Here is a 14,909-nt window from a genome sequence, read left to right on the forward strand (position 1 = left end):
CTAGGCTCATAACCTAGCTCCTGAAACTTGAAGTCTATGAATTGGCTGTAGGATGTAATATTTAAATCCAAAATTTAATCTCAGTGGACTGTACTGGGTACATAAAGAGTACCCTGTCTGTTCATTAGTATGTATGGGGTCAATGAATTGTGCTGGCATTTTGTTTCCCACAAGTCTGTCTCTCTCTCTCTCTCTCTCTCCCTCTCTTTTTTTAATGAGATCTTGTTCTGTCACCCAGGCTGGAGTGTGGTGGTACACTCTTAGCTCATTGCAGCCTCGACCTCCTGGACTCAGGTGATCCTTTGACCCCAACCTCCTGAGTAGCTAGGACTATAGGTGTGTGCTGCCACGCCTGGCTAATTTTTGTGTTTTTTTTTTTTTTTTTAGAGATGGGGGTCTCACTATGTTGTCTAGACTGGTCTTGAACTCCTGGCCTCAACTGATCCTCCCTCCTGCTTTGGCCTCCCAAAGTGCTGGGATTACAGGTGCAAGCCACTGTGCCTGGCCTTGTTTCCAATAAATCTTTAAAGGAGAAAAAGTCTCTTTCTTCCATGTCCTACTTCTTGTAATTGGCAGCCACCTTCATAGACTTGCCCACTCTATTTTGTGTCTCCTTGCTGTGGCCTGTCTTCCAGCATTGTCCTCCCGTGTTCTAGTGACAGTCTTCCTCCAGCCTTAGTCCCTAACCTTCCCGCAATCTTCTACTTCTGTTTCCTAAGATTCATTGTTCCCTCTTAGCTGTTACTTCTGGCCTCAGCCCTCACCTGCAGCTCAGACTTACTCCTGAACTCCAGCCCCACATTCATAACTGCCTTCCGAGCATGTTGCCTATGTGACCTTTGGTCACCCAAAACCCAATAGAAGACAGAACCTGGACCAGACAGTCTCTGGATTTCCTTTTGGTTCTCAGATTCCATATTAACAAGTCAGCATTTAAGATTATCTCACTCCTCTGCCCCTTAACTTCTCTGTCTCTTTTTAATGATACCACTAACCTCTCAGCCATGTAACATGTATTGTCTTACACACACACACACACACACGTACACATGTATGCATGTACACACAGATACAAAAATGATGGAGTAAAAAGGTTGAATTGGCCAAAACACTTACCTGGAGAGTTCAAAGCACATGTCTTACTGCCATTAAGATAACAGTGGGATCTTCTTATAAAAAGTAAAGCTTTTGTTATGCTAGTGAGCTTATAACTTTTTGCATGTCTGTGTAAAACTACAAACGCGTGTCCTGCTGGGCATTCTTCCTACCCTTTGTTACCCAGGAGCCTCTCACCACCTTGGAAAGCGGACAGAACAATGGGCTTCAGGTCCAGAAATGAGCCCACTTTTCTACCCCTGCTGCTGGTGGTTTATCAGGTACTGGGAGAACCTTAGAAACTCTCTTTTGTTTGCCTAAAGGCATAGCTATAAATATATTTCAGGGTGACTGAGTATGTCAAGTTTGAGATTCTGATTTGTTGTATCAGAATGTTAGAAATGGGAGGGAAGCACTGGCAATCAGGTTTCTCTACCTCCTGATTTTACTGAAGAGGGAACTGAGGCCCAGAAACATCAGGTGATCTGCCCAAAGTCACACAGCTCATTAGTGACAAAACTACAACTGAAGCCCTGGCCTTCTAACCCCCAGCCCAGAACTCTAACATTTTTCATTTTAATTTTTTTTGAGATGGGGGTCTTGCTATGTTGCCCAGGCTGGCCTCAAACTCCTGGGCTCAAGTGATTATCCTGTCTCAGTCTCCTGAGTAGCTGGGATTACAGGCATGAGCCACTGCACTCAGCTAACATTTTTTTTTTTTTTTTGAGACAGAGTAAAGCTCTGTTACTGAGGCTAGAGTACAGTGGCCTGATTTGGGCTCACTGCAACCTCTGCCCTGCAAGTTCAAGTGACTCTCCCACCTCAGTCTCCCAAGTAGCTGGGATTACAGGCACCCGTCACCACACCCGGCTAATTTTTTTGTATTTTTAATAGAGATGGGTTTTCACCAGGTTGGCTAGGCTGGTCTCGAACTCCTGGCCTCAGGTAATCTGCCCGCCTCTGCCTCTGCCTCTCAAAGTGCTAAGATTACAGGTGTGAGCCACCATGCCTGGCCCCAGCTAACAATCTTTTAAATATATTGAGTCCCTTTCTACCACTCATCTGGAATGGGTTCTCAAGCCCAGTGAGGAATCCCAATAAATTCTGGTTCTTGGTCTATTTTAAAAACACTAAGTATACACATAATTTGTAATAAAATTTTAAGTTATAAATATAATGGATACATACTGTTACTTCTTAAAGATAAGATCATGACATCATAGAAGCTGCTGGTTTCTGTGCTTTTCTGGTTGCTTTCTCCACCTCTACCTAATCAGGTCCCCACGTTGTGCAAAGACTTCTCCTCTTTGTCCCCTTGGCGCACACACTCACATAAGAATCAGCTGAAAGAACTGTTTGTCAGGTACTTTTCCTCTTAAAATCTAATATCTGAGGAAAGTGGATTTTAAGATGGAGTCTCGCTCTGTTGCTCAGGCTGGAGTGCAGTGGCGTGATCTCAGCTCACTGTCACCTTCACCTCCCAGGTTCAAGCAATCCTCCTGCTTCAGCCCCCCTAGTACCTGGGATTACAGGCACACACCACTGTGCCCAACTAATTTTTGTGTTTTTACTAGAGACGGGGTTTCACCATGCTGGCCAGATTGGTCTCAAACTCCTGACCTCAGGTGATCCACCTGCCTCGGCCTCCCAAAGTGCTGGGTTTACAGGCATTAGCCACCGCACCTGGTCATGGATTTTAATTATTGATGATGCCTATGGAGTTTTAGTGTCATGCATTTTCTTCTGAGTTACAGAATTCTCTGGAGGATATTTCACAATATCTCTGTGTGTAGTTGCCAGGAAGGAATTAACCTGTAAACCTCTGGGATGATTGAATTGTGGGTCTCCTAAAATGCAATCTAGCTAAGACTTCTGCCTATCATCTTGCCTGTGTTTCCTTTTGTTGGTTTTTAGTTGCAGTGCTTTCTATTCCGTATGGCTACTTAGTAAGCAATCTTTTTGATAGCTTGTACCTCTGTGATTCAATGTTTGTTTTTTCAATTAAATTTTTTTTCTTTAATTGCATGGTATAGTAAATATGAATTTGTATCATTAGAATAATGTGCATATATTCACATAGAAGGTGGGGATTATGAACCTTGTCTTAAGAATTTAGAGAGGGGAAATGAGGACTTTACCCTCTCACACCTGGCACAGCAGCTGCAGCAGTTTCATCATAAGGTCTGTGGTCTGCATGCACAAAACAGAGCGGGATTAAGTAAAATGCCTCTGGACAGGTAAGAAAGGTGGAAGCCCTCTATTTCTGGCACCTCTCTGAAGATCAGGATGCTACCAGGTCCACGGAGAGACTTCTCAGCATTAGCCAGGTTGACCTGGCAAGAGCAAGGGAATTGTTTATGTTGGCTGCCTGCTCCCCTAATATCCATTTTAGGATTAAAATAAACCTTAGTAAGTCTGTTTCAGAGCATTTTGGATACCCCTTGGCATATTTCCAAACCTATCTGTAAGTTTTCTTCGAGTGTAATTTTAAAGTAATATGTATCATCACACAGAATGCTTTTCAGTTCTGATCTAACTTTTCTGATGCCATGATTATAGTTTTATTCTGCCTCATCACCAAGCCTAAATTGATAGTAGCTAGTGGTACTTTGCTACCCATAAATTTTGAGCTGTGTTGTAAGCACATATAAAATGAGATGCTGGGAATAAGCAAGAAAGTGAGAGCCTCAGCCTGGTTACTGCTGATGGAAGGCTGGGCCTGCCATCCTGGTTTGTGGTTGATTTGGAGCATGTAAGGTGGTGCTGGTCCTTCACCAGGCCACTCATGTAGTTTATCTGTGGTCTCCTATCTGTCTCCTCCTCGAACCACAGCATTGGCTGCTTGCTGATCAATTCTTCTGAGAAAGAAGCAAAAGCTCCATGAGAAAGGTAATAAATGCTAATGATTGATTTAGGGTTTGAGGTCTCTGAGGAGCTCAGACACACAATTGCTTTGGTGAACTCTGAACTTACTCATTGCACCTCAAAGCAGGAGAGAGATGTTTAAAAAAAAAAGTCCCTTGCTTTTTAGTTTGAAATGTGACTTTCCTGTGGGTACTTGTTGACAGGAGCCAAGAAAAAAAAAATCATACATATGATAGTGGTTTTTGTCTTGGCCTTGTCTTTGTATGGTTTTTATCCTCAGTGAGAAACATTTTTATAGTAAGAAGAACGTGAGAAAATTCCAGTTGGAGTGTTTTATGGATCTTTAGCCCTTTGCTTGTAGGTGTGTTTTCTCCTTCAACTACCAATTTCTTCTAACACCCACCTCACATCTACCACCACTACTACTGCCAAATGTGATCTTAATCACCTAAGGGTGTGCTGCAGCCTAACCATTTTCTCCTTTGTCTCTGTTTAATCTTTCCTTCCTTGTCTTTAGTATTGTTATTTCCCCAGATTACTGGCCCTCAATGGTCCAGAGTGGCATTCTTACCATTTCTGATAGTTCTTCACAGAGGCTCAGAAGTATAGCAAATAGATGGCTAACATGAAACTTCTTTTACTTACTTTATAATTAGCTGCTTATTCATTCATTCAATGGACATGTACTGAACATTGACTGTGTGTAAGGTACACAGCTCCCATCCTCAAGAGGATGTGTTCTTGGATATGCGTGGGAGGTGGGTAGGGTACCGCAGCACCATGGTATACTGCAGAGTGAGTTTGAAGAGACTAAGAGGAGTGAGTAAAGTGTGTACCGTAAGAATTTAGGATATAGAGTGATTGGATGGATAGGTAAGAAGATAGGTTGGATAGAATTCTAGGTAAGAGGATCATCATGAACAAAGGTTGAGAACTTCCCAGAGAATAGCTGTTTTCCTGGAACCATATAGAGTGCATAGGGGCAATGAGGGAGATAAGGCTGAAGAGGTGGGCTGTGGTATGTACAGAAGGCCTTACATATGTGGAGTTCAGGCTTCCTAAGACACAGCTGGTTCATCAGGAGTGTTTGAGTATGACAGTAGCAATATTGGAGAAGGCCTTTCCTCTTTGGGTTATTCTTAGATTCATAGCTCATGAGTGCTGGCAGGGACACGTCTAACCCAGTCTCCACGTTATTGAGAGGAACATGAGTCCCTTGAAAGCTTACAGGGGGATTAACTTGGTCAAGGTCAGGATGTTGGATGTTTTTTCTCCCATGCAATATGGTGCTCGTAGTATTGTGCTTGTTTGTACCCACTGGCGAACTTTAAGAGGTGCCACTGAGATCTTTATAAGGAGTCTTTTACTGAGAAGTCATTATACAAAAAAGTTACTTACACACACGTTTGTAGCAGCACAATTCACAATTGCAAAAATTGTGAAACGCCCATCAGCCAACAAGTGGATAAAGAAAATTTGTGTGTGTGCGTGTAGTATTCCACACCATGGAATACTACTTAGCCATAAAAAGGAATGAAATAATGGCATTAGCAGCAACCTGGGTGGAATTGGAGACCATTACTCTAAGTGAAGTAACTCATGAATAGAAAACCAAACATCGTATGTTCTCCTATGATGAGAATGATAAATGGGAGCTAATCTATGAGGATGCAAAAGCATGAGAATGATACAATGGACTTTGGGGACTGGGGAGAAAGGATGGGAGCAGGGTGAGTGATAAAAGACTACACATTGGGTACAGTGTACACTGCTCAGGTGATGGGTGCACCAAAATCTCAGAAATCACCACTAAAGAATTTATTCACGCAACCAAACACCACTTGTTCCCCAAAAACCTATTGAAATTTTTTAAAAAGTCTTTTTCTGAAAATGGATTATTTGTGTAATTTATATTATATGAGCATTTTAACAAATTGATATTGTAGGTTTTGCAGTTACACAGGGAGAGGCTTCATATACAAAACGATGATTGCATTAGGATAAATTATGTTATGAAAGGAAAAAAGGCATTAAAATGATCTTGGTACTGTTTGCCTTAAAATCAGGATTTTTTGTTAACTTTGACATACTGTATGTAAGATTTGTTCTGGTAGCAACTGAACTTCATGAAATCACTGGTCACAGAAATATAAGTTATCAGACTCTCATACTTGATCATCAGTATACATTTTCATTAAGGCAATCACATTCCAATAAGGACCAGCAATAGCAGTTCACAGAATGCAGCTGCGCAGTTCATATTTGAAGTGTTACAGAATCTTTGGGAACAATCCCATGAAGTCGCAAGTTTCTGAAGGAGGCTTATTTTCAGCCTAAACAATGACTAGCTTAACTCGATTTTTGCTTTTGTTCAATACATTTACATTGTGATATTTACAGCTTAGGCTGATAATGCTACAGTGGAAAGTATAGGGGAAAATTCTCTTTGGTCCCATCTTAAATCACCTCGCAGTATTTACCTGATGTAGAAGTTGTATAAGTATTTGGTATCATCTGATAAGCTTATAAAATACAAGTTCTAAGACCCAGAGAAGTGAAAAATGTATTTTTTTTTCTCAATGGGATAGTAAGCATTTACTCTGTGCCTGGCACTGTGCTAGACGTTAGTAAAAGATGGATCAGGCACTGTCCTTTTCTACAGTGTCAATTGCATTTTTACCCCAACGACTTGACAGTTGATTCTTAAAATTTGATTTTAGCAGGTAAAAGGCATTTTGTGTTTGAGAGGCTGCTCAAAGAAGGTACTTTTTAAAACAACCACTGGGTGTCAGCAGAGGACTTAGAATTCTTGGCAACATCAGCGTTCTTGGTTTTCTTAATTCAGTAGGCCATCTTCATTGAGATTTTTCAAAGGCAGTCAACCTCCACGGGGCCACTTTCTCCCAAATATTAGTGTCAAACACTTTCACCTCAACACTGCATCACAATTGTTTATTTTTGCCTAATAAAAGTAACACTGGTTCCTCAATCTTTTTCTGATTTAAAACTTTTAATTCTGTCTTTCACGGTGAAGGTTCTACAAAGTAGAGAGGCTGCCGGGGTGGGGAGGTGTCACCAAACTCTTGTTGTTTCTGCTGACCTCTCCCCCCATATAGGTAGAGCTCACCCTTACCTTATGCAGTGAAAGGTACAGGGACCATTCTTGGTCCTGCACATACACAAAAAAACAGTCTGATAATGGAGCTCAAGGTTTCCAAATTACAGAAAGTATTTTCAGAGCATAAAGGAGAGAGGCCTAAGCATCTTCACTGGCCCAGCCATTTGGTTCATGGTATAGCATACATTTGGTGGTGCCCACAGACATTAGGAACAGTGTATTGATTGGCAAGGGAAGCCTTGGCAAGGTGAGTATTGATTTGTATCATACCAATTCTCTCCGTTTTTCTTATCTTGACTCCTCAGGGTGGGGCCAAACAGAGGATGGTCTTTCTTGAACACCCAGGTTTCTTTCAAGCTTCATGCGGTATCAGTAGTGGTAGCAGTTAGAAGGCTGTCCGTTTGAGTCACTAAGCTATTGGTGACCTGAAAGACTAGCTTGGGATTTGGAGAGACATAAAGCAACCCCAATGGCTTTAGCAGCTAAAGCTGCCAGGGCGTATGGCCTGCAGGGGGTGGAGAGTTAGGCATAGCATTCAGCCTGGAAACTATCCCATAAAGTAAGGGCCTGATTGATGCAGGGTTTTAGTTTAGACATGCTATAGGGATTTCCTTTGGACTGATCAGTGGGATTTGGCAAATTGCATTACAGCTAATTCCAGGAACTATGCAGATTCTTCTGTTGTTTTATATTGAATAAAATATTAAGACAGCACATCAATAGGGATTCAAAAATATTTGGCATATTTTGTTTTTGTGGAAATTTCTGTAATAATAATCAAAGAGAATCACTATGTTCCTGAAAACATTGTGCAGGATGTCCATAAAATATACTGTGTACACACGTGCCATCAAAGAGGGAAACTGTCATTCTTCCTGGGGTTATTCCTAGCTTGGTGTCAGACAGCAGCTGGGGGAAGAAGGCTCTCAGACCTGTTGTATGATGTGCTTTGTTAACTGCTTTTTAAAAAAGAAGTTCTTTATTGTTGGCTTGACTTCTAATTAACGCAGGAATTGCATACGGCATTATATAAGGGGCATGCTTATTGGGGAAAAAATGGTGTCTTTATGATGATTTTAGTTAACACTCTGACATTTGTCATTACTCAGGGAATCCTACAACAAGTATGATCTTGTTCATGGAAACTTGAGTCTTCAAATTTGGCCACATTGCTCTGTGCTGATTCTCACCTTTCTCAGCAATAGCTTCACACTCTCCTCTCCCTCTTTCAGATCACTGGGGTGATCCTGCTGGCTGTTGGAGTCTGGGGCAAACTTACTCTGGGCACCTATATCTCCCTTATTGCCGAGAACTCCACAAATGCTCCCTATGTGCTCATCGGAACTGGCACCACTATTGTTGTCTTTGGCCTGTTTGGATGCTTTGCTACATGCCGCGGTAGCCCATGGATGCTGAAACTGGTAAGTGTGTCATAACATGCTTTCTCAATTATATTTTTGTAAAAATATAAAGTACATGGAGGTGAAGTGGTTTGTCTTGAGGTCACAGGCAAGACCTTAACATTCACTGATTCTGATTTCAGTCCAGACTCTTTCCTAATGCATCCTTTAATCCCCTAGAGGTAAAAACAACTCCAATCACAGCCTGGCACCTCAAATCTAGTCCCAGTAGAGATGATGGGTAGATGATGACAAAGCAGTGCCCAGTGATTGCAGTAGTCCATTTGTATCCTCATGACAAGATGTCCTGTTTCAGTTTTGAACTCTGTCTTAGAAGTTTCCTTAAGCATGTGACATGCAGCTTTGGTGGGCAAGGCAGCATCCTGAACATAAGCTGACTTTCACTTCCAAGTTCCTATTGGAGAAATGCTTTCTACTTCCGTGAACCTGATGATGCACAGATACATGTGTGTGGTCATCTCTGAACTTGCACTCCCTGGCTCAGTGCTATGAGAGTTGAGCTAAGCCAGAGCCTGCCACCCAGAGGACTGATGCAGTGTCAAGTGTTGGCTACCAGGACCAGGAAAGGTTGCATACTCGCATAGGACAGATAAAGCAGTGATGCTTCCCAGAGGGTAAGGGCAGACTATTGAAAGGCTATTACTGTGATTTTTAACTTGTAGGTATACCAGTTACCTAATTTCTACTCACTATTCATGTTCTTCATTGATGGAGATAATGTTAAAGGATTTTATAGATAAAAATTAGCAAAGACCTCTCCTCAAATGAAAATTTTGTTTAAAATTATTTATTTCTGGCAACTTACTCCATGAAGGGGGAAGCAGAGATTCCATCAGGGCTATATTCCCTATCCCTGTGTAGCCCTAGGTTGTTGTAACATTTAATACCATCTAGTGACGTGTGCGAGTGTGAGAGTGATTAGCTCCAAAGGATCCATCTTCCCAACTGGCACTGGGCAGTCAGTCTCTGTTGGAAGTGGTGCTTGACTTGGCCACTTTTTATCCTGCAGACCATACAGGAGGCTGATGCCTCAGCCACTACTGATTCTTCTGGTTGGTGGGCAAGCCATAATGAGGCCCATCCCAAGACACTTCTGCTGCTGTCACCTGACACTCTATTCTAACACGTTAAGTCTACCTTCTAGTACTTCTCATAAGCACTAGGGTTTCTTTTGGTCTAGTGCCGTGGTCCTCAACTCTGGATACGTGATTAAATCACCTGGGCAGCCATTTGCAAACACCTTTGCCAGCATCCCACCTCTAGCTGATGGAAGTAGATTCCCTGGTGGTGGTGAGGCCCTGGCATCTTATTTTCTAAAAAGCTCTCCAGAGGATTCTATCGTGTAGCCGGTATTGAGAACCTTTTCTTTAGCACAATGAGTAGCAAGGGGAGAATTAACTTCAAAACCATAGAAAAGAAAAATTTCTAAAAAACCCATCCATTCAAACAAGAAGGGAAGAGATGTGGTGTTGAGACCTGACTGATTCCAACTAACTGGCTTAAGTTTTTAGTGGCAAGAAGGTAACCTCCCTGGACCTTTGTTTCCAATTATGACAAAATAGAATTGCACTGAATTACCAAAGTTTCTCCCTGCTCAAATACTATAACTGGACAGGGGTGGGAGAGGGAATACTTTAATGTTCTAATTCTAAATTTGCCTGTGGGGCAGAAGTATCCCATAGCTGAGTGTAATGTCATAAATAGGATATGTGTATAAACAATGGAACAGTTAGTTATGGTCTCCTCTGGAGGTGGTTACACACCACACTACTGTTTTATTCTCCTGACACAAGTTCACTGGCAGGTGAGCCTTTTGCGGGGTAGAGATGTTTTTTGGTTTGGGGCTTAATTTGGGTCTTTAAAAATATATTTTATATCAAATTTTAGATTCTACATATGTGTAAGGTCATGCAGTTATTAGTCTTTTCTGTCCCTGGCTTATTTCACTTAATCCATTAGATTCATTCATGTTGTCGCATGTGACAGGATTTCATTCTTGTTTATGGCCAAATAGCATCCCATTGTGTACAGACAAATCGTATCCAGTGTGTATGGACACTTAGCTTGGCTACTGTCAATAGTACTGCAATATACCTGGGGGTGCAGATATCTCCTTGACATACTGATTTCATTTCCTATGGGTGTATACCCCACAGTGGGATTGCTGGATCATATGGTAGTTCTATTTTTGATTTTTTGAGGAATCTCTACTCTGTTATCCATAGTGGTTGTACTAATTTGCATTCCAATCAGCAGTGTATAAGAGTTCGACCTTTTCCACATCCTCATCAGCATTTTTTATTTTTTATCTAAAGACAGGGGAGGAAGGACGAACAGAGATTGGCCAATGGGTACAAAGTTAGAGTTAGGAGGAATTATCTGCTGTTTTATTGCACAGTAAGGTGACTATAGTTAACGATAATGTATTGTATATTTAACAATAGCTAGAAGAGAGGATTTAGAATGTTCTCACCATGAAGAAATATTTTAGGTAATAGATACACGGACTACCTTGATTTGATCATTACACAGAGTATGCATGTATCAAAACGTTATACTGTACTCCATAGATATGTACAATTATATGTCAGTTAAAAAAATAAAATTTTAAAAATATGATTTACTTCCTTTTATGTGATAGGTGCTGTACTGGGCACGCATAACATTTTGTTTTTCTCCTCACTACCACCATGTACTGTAGGTTGTATTTTCACGTTATATGATAGGAACTTGGGGGTTTAGGTAACCTGCCCAAGTTCTCACAGCTAAAGTACGGAAGGCTGGGATTTGAACCCTTGTATGTTTCCTTCCAAAGCTAGGACTATTTCAGCTCTAGTGCTTACATTTGGGGAAAAAAAAGCTGTAACACCTACCGACCTGTATTTAGCACAAGTTCTTCCCAACAGGCTTTTGGCCAAGGCCTTCTGTAGGTAAAGCAGCCACTCTCTGAAAGCTCCTAGAGACAGAAAACTTGCCAGACACAGAAAACTGCTGATCTGGCTGATGAGAACGGAAGTCATTTGATTAACTGCCAGTCTAGAATTCTGCAGTCCTCACATAACCTCATTAATTGCCAAACAACTAAAAATAACTATGTCTACTTTATGGAAGCCCAGAGAAGTCTGCCTCTTTTCTAATAGCTAGTCCATAACAAGATAGGATTCAAACACAGGAGGACTTCTGACCACAGAGACAGATATTCTTTCTTCCACCTGCCTGCTAACAGTTATTTTCCCACCCAACTTTCTGGAAAAATCTAGGCCTAGTGTGAGACTATCCCATCAGCAAAATAGGAGAGTCTCACATCAAACTGTGCTTTGAATTGCATTTTGTATGAGGCTGGAAGAGAAGTCATGTACATGGTGCATTCTTATAACTACATGTTTAGTATTTGAGTGGCTGTGCTTTGTAGAGAATTTTGTTAATATTTAGAAAGAAATTGATATTTTAAGCCAATATTTCCTCTTTCGATATATGTGCCATTGGGTGAGAAAAATAATTTATGATTCTGCATACATATATGTACTTTATGAGACATGTGTATACTTTACAGGTAAGTAATGTGGCTACATGCAATCTATCCAAATTCCATAGCATCATTTAGGACCATTGCAAAGGTTCAAAACCATTATATTTTATTTTGAGATGAGAAGAAGCAGATTGTAAGACATGTGCTTGTAGGTAAGGAATCAATTTTTTTTAACCTGCTTTTCAAAGTTACCCTTAATGTTTCATAAATACCAAGTACTACCCTTGAACTGCACATGCTTGCATAAGCAGGCACATATGAAAAACTTGGGAAGTACCCCCAGCATGAGATGAAAAGCACTGAAGATATTAGATGCTTGCAAATAACATTAGTATAGTACATTTAATTTTTGAAACGCTACAAACTCCATGCAGCATCCCAAACAAGAGAGGCAGGCAACCCCACAGGAAAGCCGCTGTGGCTACTGTGTCCAGTGATGACCACCAATCTGAAGAGGAACGTCCTCTTGCATGTGTTTGGCTTCCTGGGCCCAAATGGGAGGGATGCAATTCCAAACGAAGCAGTTTTGTAACTGTTTCATCTGAGATGTGGTTAAGACAGCTGGAGGAGTTTGCCCAGGCAGGAAGTTCTCATCCTGGCCGTGCTCACACACATGATGGGCTAGCGTTAGGGAAAAGACATTGGGCTGGTTCTTATTATTCTGAAAGCAGAACCAACACTAGTAAGTGGAAGTTAGAAGTAGGCAGACTTGTGGCCAAGGGAAAGGAAGTCTTTCCAACGATTGGAACAGCTTCAAAATGGAATCAGCCACAGGGGTTGGCTTGCAGACCGTCATAGGAAGGTGGTAAAAAAGGACCCCCAGACAGGGCAGAATCTGTCCTGTGACCTTCAGAGCAGTTTGGCTTTTTTCTAGCTCAAAGATTCTAGTGTAACAAAGAGTGGCTATTTTAGTTGTGAAAGTTCCTTCCAGGTTTCTCCAGGTGAGCCAAGCTGACAGGCAAAATGCCAGTCTCTCAGTGAATTCTCCCCAGCCTGTGTACTCCAAAACGCATATGCATATTAAACACACATTCCTAGATTGAGACTTATGTGGGGAAATTTACAGAAGAATGTTTCATACTTTCTCTTAACTTTGTCTACGGAGTGTGAGGACTTGTCTAATTCCCGCTGATTGAAAGTAACCTACCCTGAAGAAGCCCTCTTCTTAATCCTGATGTATCTGACTTTGTCCTTGTGTGCTTAATTTTCAGTATGCCATGTTTCTGTCCCTGGTGTTCCTGGCTGAGCTCGTGGCTGGCATTTCAGGGTTTGTGTTTCGTCATGAGGTAAGTATACACAAAGTTCAGAGCTCAGTTAAGGGGTGTTTGGGAGGAGGATTCTTGAAACCTCTTGAAGTGTGTAAAAAGTACATATAGGCTAGCTGATTTCTTCAGTAGTATTGCTATTTTCCAAATATCATGTTGTATGACCTGAAATTTTCATGAAGTTCTAAATGTAGGAATTCCACCAAGCTTGAAACCTTCATCGTTGATCTTCACTGTGTTTTTCTATGTAGCCACTGCATAAAATGATTCTCTCCCCAGTTTTAAAGCAGTGACTTTCAATATGGATTAAATACTCATTTAAAAATAGCTGCTTCAGGCTGGGCATTGTGACTCATATCTGCAATACCAGAGCTTTGCAAGGCCTGGGGCAGGAGGATCTCTTAAGGCCAGAAGTTCAAGAACAGCCTGGATAACATAGTGAGAACCCATATCTAGAAAATAAAAAAATAAATTAGCTGGAGGTGGTGGCTTGCACCTATAGTCCCAGCTACTTAGGAGGCTGAGGAGGGAGGATCACTTGAACTTGGGAAGTCAAGGCTGCAGGGAGGTAATGTCACACCACTGCACTCCAGCCTGGGCAAGAGAGTGAGACCCTGTCTCTATTTTTCTTTTTAAAATAGCTACAAGTGTTTATCTGTATAACAAGATTTCTAAGACTATAAAGGCAAGCCAAACTAATTGTCTTGCTGCCTCAAAATTTTATCATTGTACTCCATAAAGAATAGTAAAGCCAGAAGTAGATACACATGTGTTAAAAAGAAAAAAAAAAAAGATACAGGTGGAAAACACAGAAAATGTTACTGTGGGTCTCGAAAGTCTTGCATTATCTATTCCCAGGCCTTGTTTTTTTATTTTTAATTTTAGTTTTTCATTAACACATCTTGCTGCACACTTAAAGGTCCCACTTTTGGGCTTGGCCAAGTTCACTTCCCTCTGAGCTTGCCTGTGTGTTCTCTGCTCCCTTCACTATTGCCTGGTTTTTTCCTATCACCAGAGACAGTATCCCAGATGCCAAAGCTGACTCCCAGAACCCAGTTTGTATGGGTGCTGCATCTGGAATTGGGACCCCATTCGTAGTCTCTAGTGAAGTGACATCTGATGAAGTTTCAGCCTCAACATCCCTAAAAAGTGCCCCTTGTTTACGTGTGAACACCAGGAGCATCCTGGCTTGCTCCTATCTGAGCCCTTGTGAACTTTCCTCTTGTTTGTTGCTGGGAGCGTGCTCTATGGAGGGGTTTTTCTCTTAATGGTGCTTGCTGCCTAGGGCCTGGAAATCCTCATCTACCTAACCTCTTTCCGTGTGAAACCCTAAGAGCTGTTGTGGGAGGAGGGTACAATGTGACTCTGACCACCAGTGCTGGTCTTGAATTTGGCTAAACAGTCAAACTCACATGATGACAATAGGTCTCAGTGCCATTTAACAAAAGCAAAAAGATATAACAAAGGAAGCACAGCTTGCCTGCTAGACAGCAGTGGGCTTGTTTCTCCACCATGAGTCCATAAAATGGTCCAGCGCCTATTCTGTGTACTTCCCCATCCTAAGAGACAGCTTAAGTGCAGTGAAATGAGATGACACAACTGGGTGTGGTAGCCAC

The 14,909-nt window shown here is 41.6% G+C and overlaps 1 protein-coding gene across 1 annotated transcript in view; it reads left to right on the plus strand.

Moving 5' to 3' along the window:
* Positions 1-14,909, plus strand: part of TSPAN7 (tetraspanin 7) — a 124,471-nt gene that overhangs the window by 93,387 nt on the left and 16,175 nt on the right. The window contains exons 2-3 of the mRNA XM_032261648.1: positions 8,311-8,499; positions 13,240-13,314. Of these exons, the coding sequence (XP_032117539.1) occupies positions 8,311-8,499; positions 13,240-13,314 (264 nt within the window). The remainder of the gene's footprint in view (positions 1-8,310; positions 8,500-13,239; positions 13,315-14,909) is intronic.

The sequence above is a fragment of the Sapajus apella genome, unplaced genomic scaffold, assembly GCF_009761245.1.
Source record: "Sapajus apella isolate SASKATOON/1434 unplaced genomic scaffold, GSC_monkey_1.0 scaffold125, whole genome shotgun sequence".
NCBI classification, from domain to species: Eukaryota; Metazoa; Chordata; class Mammalia; order Primates; family Cebidae; genus Sapajus; species Sapajus apella.